Raw genomic sequence first — 15,698 nt, 5'->3', positions numbered from 1 at the left:
TATTTACCTCAGCCACTGATATTAATAATGCTTTTAAAGAATTCTATCTTGATCTTTATAGTTCCACATCTTCGTCTACTGAAGAGGATATTAGAAACTTTGTGAATCCATTAGAACTTCCTAAACTGTCGGCTGAGCAAAAAAATTCTCTAGATTCTGAGATAACTTTGGAGGAATTTGGCGAGGTAATTAAGGCCTTACCTACAGGCAAGTCTCCGGGGCCAGTTGGCTTTGCCGCAGAATTTTTTAGATCTTATGCTACAGAACTGGCTCCACTTTTGCTAGAAGTTTATACGGAATCATTAAAGAATGGAAAGCTTCCGCCAACCATGATACAAGCCCGGATCAATCTGATTCTTAAAAAGGACAAAGATTCAAGCGAGTGTAAGAGTTACCATCCAATTTCCCTGATCCAGCTAGACGTTAAAATATTGTCAAACATTTTGGCTAACCGATTAAGAAAAGTTATGACATCTCTTATACATATAGATCAGGTGGGGTTTATTTGGGGCCGTAGCTCTTGTGATAACATTAGGCGTTTCATCAATATCATGTGGTCAGTGGCGAATGATCAGACTCCGGTCGCTGCCATCTCACTTGATGCCAAAAAGGTGTTTGATATGGGATTATCTTTTTAAGATTTTGGAGATGTACGGGTTCAGGAATACTTTTATTGGATGAATTGAGTTACTTTATAGATACCCGGAAGCGGCGGTTCAAACAAATGGATTAATTTCAGATTATTTTACTCTGGATAGGGGCACCCAGCAGGGTTGCCCTGTTTCCCCATTATTGTTCTGTCATGCCCAGGAACCATTAGCAGCCATGATAAGAAAGGAGGATGATTTTCCAGGGGTGATGGCGGGAGGTGTGGCGCATAAGCTTTTGCTTTACGCAGATTATATTTTATTACTCATCACCGACCCCACTAGATCAGTGCCTTGCCTCCACAGAATTATTAATTCCTTTTCTAAATTCTCAGGATATAGAGTTAATAGGTCTAAATCCAAAGCTTTGGCTCTGACAGCATACTGCCCAGTAACGGCTTTTCAACCGGGCGTCTTCCAGTGGCCCAATCAGGGCATTAAGTATTTGGGTATTTTATTCCCAGCAAATTTGTGTGATTTAGTTAGAGTTAATTTTTACCCTTTAATAAATAGGTTTTCGAGCGATGTGGGCAGGTGGGCTTCATTAAATTTATATATGATTGGGAAGGTTAATGTTATTAAAAACTTTTTTTTATTAAATTTTAGTTTTATAATGAAATAAATTAATATGGTGGCACAATTATATTTTTGTCTTCAAAACTAATTTCAAACATTTAAGCATACACCTTCAGATCAACATATTTTTAAGATCATGAGAAACATTTCAGTAAAGTGTTTCAAAACTTTTGTCCGGTAGTGTATATATTTCTTTCTTTTTTGTGTGTGTATAATCAAGTGTGACCACAGGGATATTTGTTGAGGGTCAGGGTGGGGTTGAGGATTGGGAGGGGGAAAGGGAATAATGGGGGTTAAATGTTGATTCTGTGAATATATGTTTTGCTTTTCTGTGTCAATTTTGTGAATCAATAAAAAGTATTAATCGGAAAAAAACATACTGTTATTCTAAAAACTGTTTTTTTTGGCTTTTTCAAAAGCCCTAATGTGAAATAACAAAAGTATTAATAGGATTTATTTTATGCTTACCAACTAAAATGTAATTAATCAAGCAATTAAGATGTAAATCAATGTTATTGATTTTCCAAACAATGCTCTCTATTGACTGGTGGAAGTTTTGAAAATTACTTAATTGCATTAGTGGGTATGATTCCAATTCCACGGTAGCAGCTGGTAGGCAGTGTGTTTCTTGTGGTGTATACCCCATTCCTCCCTCCCTCTCCTTCTCTCTCTCTCTTTTTCTCGCTTGCATTCCCTCTATCTCTCCCGCTCCCTGTGATACCCACCATCTGCTCTCTGCAAAACAAGTCATTTATATACTGTCACTTCTAGGACTGCCTTTATTTGTCAAGTGACCACTATGCAAATCTCTCACTGAACAGGGGGGCTAATTATCAAACAATATGGAGAAAGCTTTGCTTTTCATCATTCAGCACTACATTCCAGACAATGGCAATTATCTTTCTTTCAAGTGGCCGCTTTCTACACAAGCAGTCCAGCACTGTGAGTGCAATGGTAGCTGACAGCAAGGTTAGCCTCAGAGGAACCAGAGAAATGGCTTTTATTTCAGGTGTGGGCTTGTGAGTTCTGAGAAGTTTTTATGTTGTGCATTCTTGTCCATTGGATATCTTAATAAAATGTATAATCATTTTTATGAGATCCAAGTATCAGGTAAATGGCATTCAGGGATAGTTCACCCCAAAAGGAAAATTTTGTCATCATTAAGTAACCCTCATGTTGTTCCAAACCCATATGACTTTCTCTCTTTTGTGAAACTCAAAAAGAGAACATTTTGGCCACTCTTTTGCATACAATGAATGTAAAAGTGGGCGTTTTTACTTTAAAAAATACCATTAAAGTATCATAAAAATATCATAATAGTGGTCTGAATGACTTTTGCACTGTATTCCAAGTCTTCTGAAGCCATACAATAGTTTTGTGTGACTTTGACATGACAGTTTTGTTCTCAATGCAACTTTTGTACTCCTTCTGTAGAGCTTCGGTCTATTCATCACACAAAACTATCATATGACTTCCCTTTTTATTATATGGTAAAGAGCACCCAGAACATTCTTCAGCATTTCTCATTTTGAGTTCCACTGAAGAACATTTTTGAAACAACACGAGGGTAAGTAAATGATGACAGAATGATGACAGATGACATTTTTGACTGAACTATTCCTTTAAATGCCAAGGAAAGCTGACCCCAACTTTCAAATGCGAATTTGTTTTGCATTATTTTTCCAACTAGTTGAACAATGCCCCTTAAACTAAGATCATTGGATGATTAACATCATTAACAAACTATACTGACCTCAAGTTCTGCTTTTTGCCTACTGCCATTTGATACTGTTTCTGAGGTCCCTCTGTCTCAGTCTTAAGATGTGAGGCAGAGAGGAAGGAAGGCTTGTCTGGTATCTCGCTCATAAATGTGACCGTCACCTTTAGGCTATTGATTCATTCCCCACTGACAGGTGCATCCACAGCTCTGACATTAAGCACCGCAATTACGGCCTTAAAATGTCAAACTGTGGAGTTAAGGGTCATAACTCATTCCAGAGTCGAATCAAAATGGCACCAGTTGATGATGGAGTCGCTAGACTCTTGTTGGGAAGATTGTGTTGCAGTGAAATTGGTGTTTATAGAGAAAAAACATACCAGCAGTATCCCTATAAAGATTTTTCAGCATGCAGACATCATACTCAAACTGAATAAAACACTCCACAAACATTAATTATCAGTCACTAATAACTATTTTTTCATGTTTTTATGTCAAAAATTAACATGATTACTGTCACTGCAACATGTCTATCTTAAAACAGCAGTGGAATATTGAAGCTTGAGTCTTAGACCTTTTAAATGCGAGCTTGTCTAGACTACATTAGAATTTGAGAGTGCTAGACACAGTGAATGTATACAAGTCAATTTGAGGCTGTTTGCGACCTCTGCAAGTAAATAGGTTAAATTATACATCCAAAAATAAGTGCAAAATGTCAATGGAGTGAGATTTAGATGTTATGTCTACGTAATAAATTGAAAATAAGGTGCATTTGGTTCTTATAAAAAATTACAAGTAAAGCATATATTTATTATAAAATATTCACATTTTTGGCATGATCGATTTTAAAACGCAAAAATATGAGTCTAAGACAGTTTTTTTCATTTTTAATTTTGGTTGATTTTGTTTTTTAACTGTTCAGATGCCGAACAAATGCTCTTTTCGAGTGAATGATGAAAATGTCATCAAACTTGATGTGAAAAGTTTTTGTGCAAGAAATTGTACTTTTGCGTTATTTACAGTAATTGCATCGGTCTTGGTGAAAACAGGTCTTAAGGCACTTTAATCCAGTTATAAGCATTTTAAAGTCCTTCCTTTGGGCAAAAGCAAAGTTCTGTATTGCTAATGCTGCATTACATCCTTGAAATTTCAGAGCTCTTTGCCTGTTGCCTGAAGACATTCAAAGCAATATTTAAACACAAATAAAATGGCTAAACCACCTGTAAAATCAAAGTTCATGTTCAAAATAGACATTTCAAATATGTGAATACACACTGTACATTCTACATGCAACTAATTCACTAAATGCTGTACATGCTAGTATACTAGGAAAAATAGAGATCTACAACACATTATTATAAAATTAACTTAATCCATAACCTGTTGCTATGATTTATTCTGCTTTCCAAAAGCAGAACTTTTAATAGTTGCACTCACGAACAAATTCACACCTTGAAAAATCCTTATGCCTCTTGGAGATACTGAAATAAACATCAAAGGATTGACATACTTGTTCACCTTTGAGAGTTCCCATCCAACCGAACCCAAAGATGAAGATGTGATTGACACCCCACAAGTTAAGATGGATGTTTGTGTCCATCTAAGCATGGCGGCTTGTAGCTCAGGGAGTGACAATCAGAATTCACCTTATGCAAGACGTGTATCTTATCAGTAGAAAAGACCAGGGGCTTAAAGTGGATTATATTAATGAACTGCCAGTTAAGGGTTACAGATTTCTGTTTGTGATATCATTTTGTTTTTTCCCAAAGCTGGGATGAACAACCAATTGATGTTATGGCTCTGTTGACATATTGAGATGGTTTAAAGGACGTGACATGACTCACACATAACCTTCGCTAAACCTTTGACTCTAGATATAGTCTGTCAAAGGTGGATGTACATTATAACCGAACAGAGTTAATGTAGATCCTGTTTTTCTGATCACTAGTTTTTTGGTCACTGTTTCACAGCATGGTATGCTGGTGTGCTGGTGTCCTTACCAGTTTTCTTATCTTTCTTAACCAGCAAGACTTTCTTGGTCATCTCACCAGAAAGATCTTGCTGGTCAACTCACTTTACCAGCTAAGTTTAGCAGTTCCGAACTGGTCCACCAACTAGACCAGCACCAAACCAGCACCATTGCCATCATTAAACAGCCTGGACCAACATGGAAATTCAGCATGGTGGACTGAACATTTTGCATTATTCATAAAAGTGGTAAATCAGAGATTTTTCCCCCAAAATAATAATTTATATTTCTCAAAATCCTATTTATTTGCCTATCATTGTTTTAATATTGGAGTATTTTCCCCATTTATATTCACCAGCGTTTGACTTCCTAAAGGTATTCTTTCCTTCGTTCTTCTCTCTCATGACTGCATTGGATGGCAGAAATATAGTGATACTTTCCACATGGCTGCCTGTTTCTCTCAGATCTCCAGATCAGATTTCATTATTTGAACAGACATGGTGACCCCTGTTCCTGAGCCTCAACTAAAATAGCTATAATGCGAGCACATTATTATTTGACAGACAGCATCTTAAAGAAGCACAGACTGACATTTAATTGTTGCCAAATGTGAGTCGTGAGAGTTCAGCTTGTTTAGAATTTTGGCCTATCAGGGTCAGGCCTAGATGTGGTTTTGAGCGAGAGAATTTGTTCGTATTTTAAGTAGTTCAGTTAGAGTTAGCATTTTATGTTCCTCTCTTTTCAGTTTCCTATTGGCAATGTGTTTAATAGTCAACATGCATTAAATGGGATAGTGATTGGAAAAGTGGGAGTTACATACCAGAATGGAGTAAGGTGGTTGTGAGGATTGGTGACATCAGCTGAAAAGGAAAGCCATTTACTGTGCACCAATGAATCTCACCATGTACTTGAAGTTAAACTGGCAGTAGATATTAAATTGCTGGCTTTATTATTTAATTTATTTTAGTGTTGCCTAGTCACTGTTTTTGAAATTCTTAACCTAATGTTAAAGTGATTGTCAAGAAAAAAAAAGAAGAAAAAAAAGAAAAAACTTGTTCCAAGGTTGAATGACTTTATTTCTTCCATTGAACACAATAGTAGATGCTAGGTGAAATGTTAAGGCCTGGCAGCCTCAGTCACCATTCACTTTCATTGTTTAAAATAAAAGATGCAATGAAAGTCAATGGTTATTGAGGATAACATTCTGCCTAGTGTCTTCTTTTGTGTTCCATGAAAGAAAGAAAGTCATACGGGTTTTGAAGAACTGAATAAATGAAATTTAAATTTTTAGGGGTAAACTATAAAGTACCAACAGAGTAGTTTTATTGTTTCTTTTTTGCCTGTTATGTGATTTGAGCCATTAACTGAATTAAAGAAAAAAAAAATTGTCCAACATCTTGGAAAAAAAAAGGAAATCTCCATTCATTTTTCTCTCACATACATCCCTCACAGTTTCATCATGTTATGTAATGCTGACAGACGCATGTCACCACGTGTTGGTGTTATTGATAGGGTGTATGTTTGTGTTTTGTTTGTGTATGTGTATGTGTGTGTAGAGCCTGGGAGATGTGGAGAGTTTGCATGTGTGCCACTGTGCACAATAACATTGACAGACACCTACAAGCTCCCCTTGGCTGTTCCAAAGCTCTGATCCCATCAATCTCTCCTTTCCATGTGGAGCACCTCCCAAAGTCAGACAGAACAGCTTTCCCTTAACGCTCTGAAGCCTGGACTCTTTTGTCAGATCAAGTGCCTGCTTTATCCATGTCACCACACCATACATATTTGCATGTTCAAAATTTTTTATGCTTGAATTTGAAAATGTTTGAATTTGAAAATTCAAAATTTGAAATTCGAATTTCCAGGTTCTAAATTGTAGTGTTCTATTGTAGTTTTTTTATGTTTTTTTTTTTTTTTTTATGGGGGCAGTGGGGGTGAATTGACAACCATAGATTTTTCATTGACTCAGGATTATTTGACAAGAATAAGTACATGTGGATAGTTGACGTCCTGCAATGTGACATGCTAAACTTCATGACTTTTTTAAACAGCATTTTGCTAGTTCTTTTATAATTATTATGCATGCTGTTTATATGACAATATTTGTATTTTTGAAAAATGCATTATCATGCCAAAGGATCATTTGAATTGAACTAGTGAAGACATATAGGTGATTTAAAACAGTGAAAAACTTGTGAAATGGTGAAAATGGTGACCAGTCACACCACTTAAAATATACACTTTCCCTTAAATGTTAATCTAAAGTCTTCATGTTGATTAAAGAAACAGTTCTTGGACATGTTCTGCATCAATTACCCATGTATAGCTATACTTTATGTGGGTGATATCATAAAAAAGATGTCTACCTTGCTTTATACTCAAAAGAGGATTAATCATATTCATTAAGGAGCCGTTCAGACCAAACGTGTTCTTGTGTTAAAAGACCCAACGTTAAGTGCATTTTTTTAGAGATCTTAAAGTCTTTTAACTTGGCACACAATCTTAAAAGCATTGCACTCCTGCATGAAACATGGCCAAACTGTCCAAAATGTCCATCTAGTGCATGTTTACATAAAAAAACAAAACAAAAAAAAACAACTGAGAAACTGCGCAGATGGACTTTATCTTTATTGTGTCATTAGTATCAGTACTAATAATACTACTAGTGCTAGTACTGTTGTGTATGTGTGTGTGTGTGTGTGTGTGTGTGTGTGTGTGTCTTTGAGACAGAGACAGTGTGTACAGTATGTGCTCTTTCTGCCCTTTGTCTCTGGCACAATAACATCTGAAAGGGAGGGTTCTGCCGCAGTACTGGCTGCACGTCAGTCCAGGTTAACGTCTGCTTGCCGATGGGGGGGTGTAGGCCCTGCTCCTGGAAATGGGAACGGTTAACTGAAGCATGTTAATAAGGGAAGGCTTGTCTCTTCCATACTAACACTTGGATGACTCTGCAGGCTTTGATGGGGGGCAGGGGTGGGGTAGTTTGGGGTGGGTTTTGAACTCACCCCCTTACACTCACCAACCAACCCCCCCTTTAAGGCAAGGCCGAGCTGGGGGTGGGAGGGGATTTGCTTGCATTGTCAAGTAACGCATTGACCCATCACTTTGATGCCTATCGATAGTGACAGACTGCTCTCTCTCTCTCTTTCTCTCTCTCTCTCTGTTTTCTCTGTATCTCTCTCTCTCTCTCTCTCTTTTGCTGCAGGCCACGGAGGCTCAGATCCAGAGTGTTGGACAGACGCCATCTCAGTTGCTTATCGAGCCACATCCTCCCCGTAGCTCCGCCATGCACCTGGTGAGAACAGCGTGTGTTTGTGTGTATTCAAATCTGTGTGTGCAAGTGTTTGTTGTGCCTGGCAGTAGGGGAGTTATTATTTCAAAATAAGGGCAGTCATGCCCGACCTTCGAACCACACCCAGACACCCAGAAGAACAGTTTCACATCCATATGTCCATAATTTCTGTGGCCATATTTTAGAGTGATGCAGTATGAGGATATAAACATGCCCAGCTGTGCATAAATGCACTGTCCAGACACAGATATTGTGTAGTTAGTGCTTTATCCTTGTAAAACAGCATCTACACAGAGACACAAATACTTGAGCCCTAACACAAATACATGACATACAGACATGGCATTACTTCCTAGAGCACACAACTCCATCACAGTGGATCTTAAAGTAGTGCCGTTGTGCCAGGAGAACAGTGCTCCCTACTGGCTATATAAATCCTCACACCTGAATACTGATCCTTATACATCATTCAAGTATCTGTCATATCAATCAGAAGTAGTTTACAAAGTGAATCGCAATTCTGTCAGTACAAGTTTTGAAGCTAAGTTATATAATTAGTTGTTTGTTTATTTTGCAAATAAATTGTGTGAAGTTAATCATCAGCCGGGTTCAATACAAGTTAAGCACAAATGACATCATATGTGAAATAATGTTGATCACCACAAATTATTTATAAGCAGAAATTGCAGTTACAATAAGGCACTTACAATCCACAAACACTTAAATACACACTGTTTGCCCCTGCAAATATTTAGATAAAAAAAAAGAAAAAAGAAAAAAAAAAAAGGTTTAGCTAAAGTTACCTGGTGTATTTCTGGGTAAACACCCAGAAATGGCAGCATGAATTAAAAACGTAACATGACACATTATCCAGCAAGTTGTCAAAAAGCCTTGTCTACTTGTCTGCCAGTTCTATAGTCACAAAAGCTATTCACAGATTCAGTGACAAAGTGTGGTACAGACTTAACCAAATTCTGGGCGAACAGGTTTCTCTTAGTTCAGCTAAAAATTATGACGAAATGCACTGATCTTTTTGTTCTGCTAAGGTGTTCATTTGGTGCAGTTTGACAGGAAAATAAGTATATATAGAGTCAAATTTAAACACTTTCAAAATCTGCAATTAATCACGATTAACAATGAAAAATAATTCGATTAATTGCAATTAAATATTTTAATCGACTGACAACACTAGTTAAAATTTATCGCGGGTGTGGTTTGGACGTAACTTTATTTATTTTCCTCAACAAACTTATTTTAAAACAATGCTGCGCATAGAATTGACTCAGGCTTCGTTTGCCCAGAGTGCTTTAGTTCATTAAGGAGAAAAAAGTTTGGCTTCTTCCATTGTATCAGTTAGGCTTTAGGGTCACTTCCTGACTCTCCTCCTAAACTATCAAAGTCTTTCCTCTGTTTCAACTCTTCTTACCTCTCTCCTCTGTGCTAATAACTCTCATCGTCTATCTCTTCCTTCCCTCCCTCTTTTCCATCCTCTTTTCTTTGCTTTCTCTGTTCAACAGTGTTTCCTTCCACAGAGTCCTCTCATGTTTAAGGATCAGATGCAGCAGGACGTCATCATGGTGCTGAAGTTTCCCTCCAACTCTCCCGTCACCCACGTGGCCACCAACACACTACCACACCTGACGCTCCCCGCCGTCGTCACTATCACTTGTAGTCGACTCTTTGCCGTCAACCGCTGGCATAACACAGTTGGTGAGTGGAGATGGTAAAACATTTTTGGGGGGTTTTGGAGCGTATTGGGGCTTGAGCGTGGTTTATAGGGGTATTTCTCAATTGCTTCTCTTTTCAGTTCTTTTGTGTTCTGTTTGTTTATAGGAGTATTAGTATCTTTATGCATGTATGTAATCGTGTAATCCATAAAAATGTAACCGTAATCTGATTACACATTTAAAAATCTAATGTAATCTAATAGCAAGTACTTGATTTTTGCAATCTGATTATGTAATCTAGATTACAGCACATGAAGACTATTACTACCACATTTAAAGCGGTAGTCAGTCACTTTTTAATTTTAATAAATATATTGTAATCTACTATATAGATTTTTATAAAAATGTTGAATTAATTAAAAAAAAGTCAAGTTTGTTAGTAAATTAATTTGAATGATTCTTTGGTAGTTGACACATAACACATCCATAGACTTTTTTTTATCAATTCAATATTTTTTCTTCAAATCTATAAGCATGTATGAGAGATAGTGTGTATCTTAGATCCTGTCACTGGTCACCATTTCTTTTAAGTTTACACTGCATTAAACATATGTTTGCCTTTTCTGGTTCATTTTAAATGGCCAGGTAATGTGACAAATGAATTCCTGCCAAATATTCCTTCCTCAATTAATATGAGGTCATAAAAGCTGCATGCAAACTAATTAAGAAATAATAAGCACAATGATGTTTAAAATAGTTTAGGATGTAATATAGCATGTCACACATCAGGACAGCTTTCCTAAAATGTCAGCTTTCCTAAAGTATTTCACGCCAGCTTCCGAACAGTTTAGCATTGGCTTTCATAATGTCTACATTGTATTATCCTAGTGTAAACACTTACACTCACTGAACACTTTATTAGAAACACCTGTACCCCTGCTTATATATTTGATTATCTAATCAGCCAATCATGTGGCAGCAGTACAATGCATATAATCATGCAGATACGGGTCAGGAACTTCAGCTAATGTTCACATCAACCATCAGAATGCGGGAAAAAAGTTATCTCAGTGTTTTCGACCGTGGCATGATTGTTGGTGCCAGACGGGCTGGTTTGAGTATTTCTGTAACTGCTGATCTTCTGGGATTTTCAAGCACAACAGTTTCTAGAGTTTACTCAGACTTGTGCTAAAAACAAAACACATTCAGTGAGCAGCAGTTCTGCGGACGGAAACGCCTTGTTGATGAGAGAGGTCGACGGAGAATGGTTCGAGCTGACAGAAAGGTTACGGTAACTTAGATAACCACTCTGTACAAGTATAGTGAACAGAATAGCATCTCAGAATGCATAACACATCGAACCTTAAGGCGGATGAGCTAGAACAGCAGAAGACCACTTCGGTTACTTTATTAGGACCGTAGTGTTACTAATAAAGTGCTCAGTGAGTGTAGGGCTGTAGAATGTAGAATCATGATCATAATTTATGTGCAAGTATACATAAATATAAACAGGCAAATACATAACACCTGACAACATGTCACACACATTTAATGCAAATGCCACCCTTTGGCATCTACTATATACTGTCAACCGGACACACACGCTCAACACACACTTCACATTCTGACTGCAGTCCACATGTTCCCACTTGACCATGTGTGAACAACATTATTCAACTAGCCGCTCCCCAGGAGCCCCCCTCACCTGCGGGTCAGAGGCCGGGTGCCGTGGCGACTGGCTAAATTAGCCTATCACGGCCTCTCCTTTCGCCTCACACCTCCCCCGCTGTCACGGCAACACCCAGTGATGTCAGGACCAAATGTAGCAACCTTGCTCTCTCACACTACTAATGGCTGCAGCTGCAGGACCAGCCCTCTCTGGCCCTATGTGTCTCAGTCACCCAAAATAATGAGCATAAAAAGGCCACCACATTTTCCCAATGTGGCTTCCAGTCTCTGCCCTGTAGGCCTGCCCCAAGGGTCCTGTAGCTCTGGTCTGCTTGACGATGGAGAGAAATCAATAAGTGTCATGGAAATCTGGCTGGTGGGTCTCCAAATGGGGTCAGGAAATGTAAGTGCCACGTAGTTCTAGTGGGAAGACTCGCAGCTGTACATCATCGCACCATTAGCTAAGTAACTCCTAGCCAGTCATGTGTCAGCCATCGCTTTATAAGTCTGCTTACAATCTATCACACTGCTGTTTCAGTGTGCCAACATGGCAACCTCCACCACCCCACCGTCACCAGTTGAGTCCCGTCCTGCATGGGGGTAGGCTCCTCACCCCTGCCAACTATCTCCAGCAGGATCTGATGGTTCCAAGTACAATCTTTTGGACTGCCAAATGGGGCTTATGCCAAAGAGAGACATTCCTGTTTTGCATCAAATAAATGTCATCTTAAACTTTACTCAAGTCTGCGAGTCTTTCTGGTAGAAGTTAACTTGACTCTGACAGCAGGGCAGTTGTCTGTAGGATAAAGTTTTGTAAGGGTGTGTTTGCTTGTGAAAAAAGTAATGGGAATGAGTATTCTGAACAATGTGTTTTTGACCACTTTTACTTTTTTTTTTTTTTGTGTGTGTGTGTGTGACAGGTCTTCGAGGAGCTCCAGGATACTCACTTGAGCAGGCCCACCACCTACCTATTGAGATGGACTCTCTGATTGGTGCGTATGAGAAGCATAACATTTGAATTGGCTTTCATTTTATAGTAGAATAGCTATAGAGTGCAGGAGTAGCGTTCTGGAAATTAAAAATCCCATTTATTTTCTCCATGGAGAAATAGATTTTTAGTGGTAATGAATAAACCTTTCAACACAGACCTACAGTGTACTCTAAGATTAAAGTAATGATGTATGCTTCTGTAGAAGCCAACATAAATGAAAAAAATAAATAAAAAAAACATTTAGTAGCCGAATTCCCGGAATAACTACACTACCAAAAACTACATTAATGCTACAAGACAGTGTCAAACATCAGAGAAGTCACAGTTGCCATGGAAATGAAAATTGTGGCAAAAGAGTAGTGAACGGCCACTGTCATGAAGCATTGCAAATTACATAATCAAGAATGGGAAAAATCCATCTGGAACCAAGACCACTGAAAAAGTGGACGGTCACTGTTGCGTATATTTATGACATATTTAACTCTAGAATGCATATGTAACTTCAACCCCCTTAAATGCATTTGTGGGTCAAAAAAGGCCCAGGTGAAATGCTTATTCTTTATGAAAGTACTTTTCTTTTTCCATTTTTTAAATTATATATATATTTTTTTATTACACTGGCGGCCAAAAGTTTGGAATAGTGTACAGATTTGACTGTTTCAGCAATGTACAGAAATTGGTACTTTTATTCACCAAAGTGGCATTTAACTGATCACAATGTATAGTCAGGACATTAATAACGTGAAAAATTACTATTACAATTTGAAAAAACATTTCTGATCTTCTTAAACTTCTTCAAAGAGTTCTCATCAAAAAAATCCTCCACATGCAGCAATGGCAGCTTTGCAGATGCTTGGCATTCTAGCTGTCAATTTGTCCAGATACTCAGGTGACATTTCACCCCACGCTTCTTGTAGCACATGCCATAGATGTCTAGATATTCTTGTCAGGCCCTTCTCACGCACCTTACAGTCTAGCTGATCCCACAAAAGCTCAATGGGATCCATAACACTTTTCCAATTATCTGTTGTCCAATGTCTGTGTTTCTTTGCCCACTCTAATCTTTTCTTTTTGTTTTTCTGTTTCAAAAGTGGCTTAGCCTGCACCCCCTAGTTTTCTCTTTACTGTTGTGCATGAAACGTGTTGAGCAGGTAGAATTCAATGAAGCTGTCAGCTGAGGACATGTGAGGCATCTATTTCTCAAACTAGAGACTCTGATGTACTTATCCTCTTGTTTAGTTGTACATCTGGGCCTTCCACTTCTCTTTCTGTCCTTGTTAGAGCCACCTGTCCTTTGTCTTTGAAGACTGTAGTGTACACCTTTGTATGAAATCTTCAGGTTTTTTGGCAGTTTCAAGCATTGTATAGCCTTCATTCCTCAAAACAATGATTGACTGACAAGTTTGTAGAGAAAGCTGTTTTTTTGTTGTTGCCATTTTTGACCTAATATTGACCTTAAGACATGCCAGTCTATTGCATACTGAGGCAACTCAAAAACAAAAACAAAGACAATGTTAAGCTTCATTTAATGAACCAAATAGCTTTCAGCTGTGTTTGATATAATGGCAAGTGATTTTCTAGTACCAAATTAGCAATTTAACATGATTACTCAAGGATAAGGTGTTGGAGTGATAGCTGCTGGAAATGGGGCCTGTCTAGATTTCATCAAAAATTACTTTTTTCAAATAGTGATGGTGCTGTTTTTTACATCAGTAATGTCCTGACTATACTTTGTGATCAGTTGAATGCCACTTTGGTGAATTAAAGTACCAATTTCCTTCCAAAACATCAAAATATGTACATTATTCCAAACTTTTGGTCACCAGTATATATCTAATGATAATTGTATTTGTAATATACCTTTTTAAATAGTTGATATTTTATTCATTTCTGAAGAGTTTCAGACACACTGAAGATGGATTAAGAGTTTTGGGTGACAATGTACCTTAAATAAGCCTTTATAACAGAATTATGTCCAATTTCCTAGTTTGATGGTAAAATGAAATGTCTCAACAACTCTACCACCTTAATTGAGGAATACCTGAAGTTGCAGATCAAAAGACCACTTTGTGTATAAATTGTGTCTTAAAAACTAGTTGCTAGATAATTTTTGACCCACATATGCATTCTATGTTTAATTATAGTACACTTCCCCTTTAATAACAACTTATATATAAGTGATATATAAGATATTTAATGCATATTTTAGAGTGTTTAGAGTTCTTATTACATTATTACATATTAATAAATGTAACTTATTATTAGGGCTTTCAATCAATTACATTTTTTTAATCAAATTAATTACATGGTGTGCTGATTAATTAATTGCAATTTCCGCACTTTCCATTGCTTAAATATATATTTAAGCAATATCACACGAGCAAGAGTGCGATATGGCCCTACATCAGCACTGCTGTGATTCGGCCGTAGGTAATTCTCTAACAAGTTATTGGAGAAACAAGGATGTGTGTGTGTGTGTGTGTGTGTGTGTGTGTGTGTGTGTGTGTGTGTGAGAGAGAGAGAGAGAGAGAGAGAGAGAGAGAGAGAGAGCGAGAGAGAGAGTGAGTGTGCGATCACCTGTTGCCTCAATGCAATTCTGAATAATTCCAAACTAAGTCTGTATAAACATGTCTCTTTCAGCTAACAACTCGGGTACAAACAAGCGACAGATCACTGACCTGGTTGACCAGAGCATTCAGATCAACACTCAGTGTTTCGTGGTGACAGCAGATAACCGCTACATCCTGGTGTGTGGTTTTTGGGACAAGAGTTTCCGCGTGTACTCCTCAGACACAGGTAAAAACAATGTTCACAACTAATGACAATATTATGTTTCATTGGTGTCACTAACCATAGCAAGATGAATTGCAGGCCTGATGAAACATTTGCACTGGATTATGAATTACAGAACATTTGTATGTTTGTTTGCAGGCAAGCTCACGCAAATAGTATTCGGGCACTGGGACGTGGTCACATGTCTGGCACGCTCAGAGTCGTACATCGGCGGTGACTGCTACATTGTGTCGGGATCCAGAGATGCCACTCTGCTGCTGTGGTACTGGAGTGGACGACACCACATCATAGGAGACAACCCTAATAACAGTGAGTACATCTGACAGAACAACATCCTCGGTAATGTAAATTCAAAGCAGCCCCATCAACATGATCAGT

At 37.9% G+C, this 15,698-nt stretch overlaps 1 protein-coding gene across 3 annotated transcripts in view; it reads left to right on the top strand.

Moving 5' to 3' along the window:
• Positions 1 to 15,698, top strand: part of LOC127422243 (neurobeachin-like) — a 382,851-nt gene that overhangs the window by 356,013 nt on the left and 11,140 nt on the right. For all 3 annotated transcript variants that reach the window (XM_051665603.1, XM_051665605.1, XM_051665604.1), the window contains 5 exons: positions 8,115 to 8,204; positions 9,719 to 9,911; positions 12,457 to 12,528; positions 15,168 to 15,323; positions 15,459 to 15,629. In XM_051665603.1, coding sequence (XP_051521563.1) covers positions 8,115 to 8,204; positions 9,719 to 9,911; positions 12,457 to 12,528; positions 15,168 to 15,323; positions 15,459 to 15,629 — 682 coding nt within the window. The remainder of the gene's footprint in view (positions 1 to 8,114; positions 8,205 to 9,718; positions 9,912 to 12,456; positions 12,529 to 15,167; positions 15,324 to 15,458; positions 15,630 to 15,698) is intronic.

This window comes from Myxocyprinus asiaticus, chromosome 31 (genome assembly GCF_019703515.2).
Source record: "Myxocyprinus asiaticus isolate MX2 ecotype Aquarium Trade chromosome 31, UBuf_Myxa_2, whole genome shotgun sequence".
Lineage (NCBI taxonomy): Eukaryota > Metazoa > Chordata > Actinopteri > Cypriniformes > Catostomidae > Myxocyprinus > Myxocyprinus asiaticus.
Note: the sequence above shows the minus strand (reverse complement) of the source record. Positions and strands in the feature narration are given on the sequence as shown.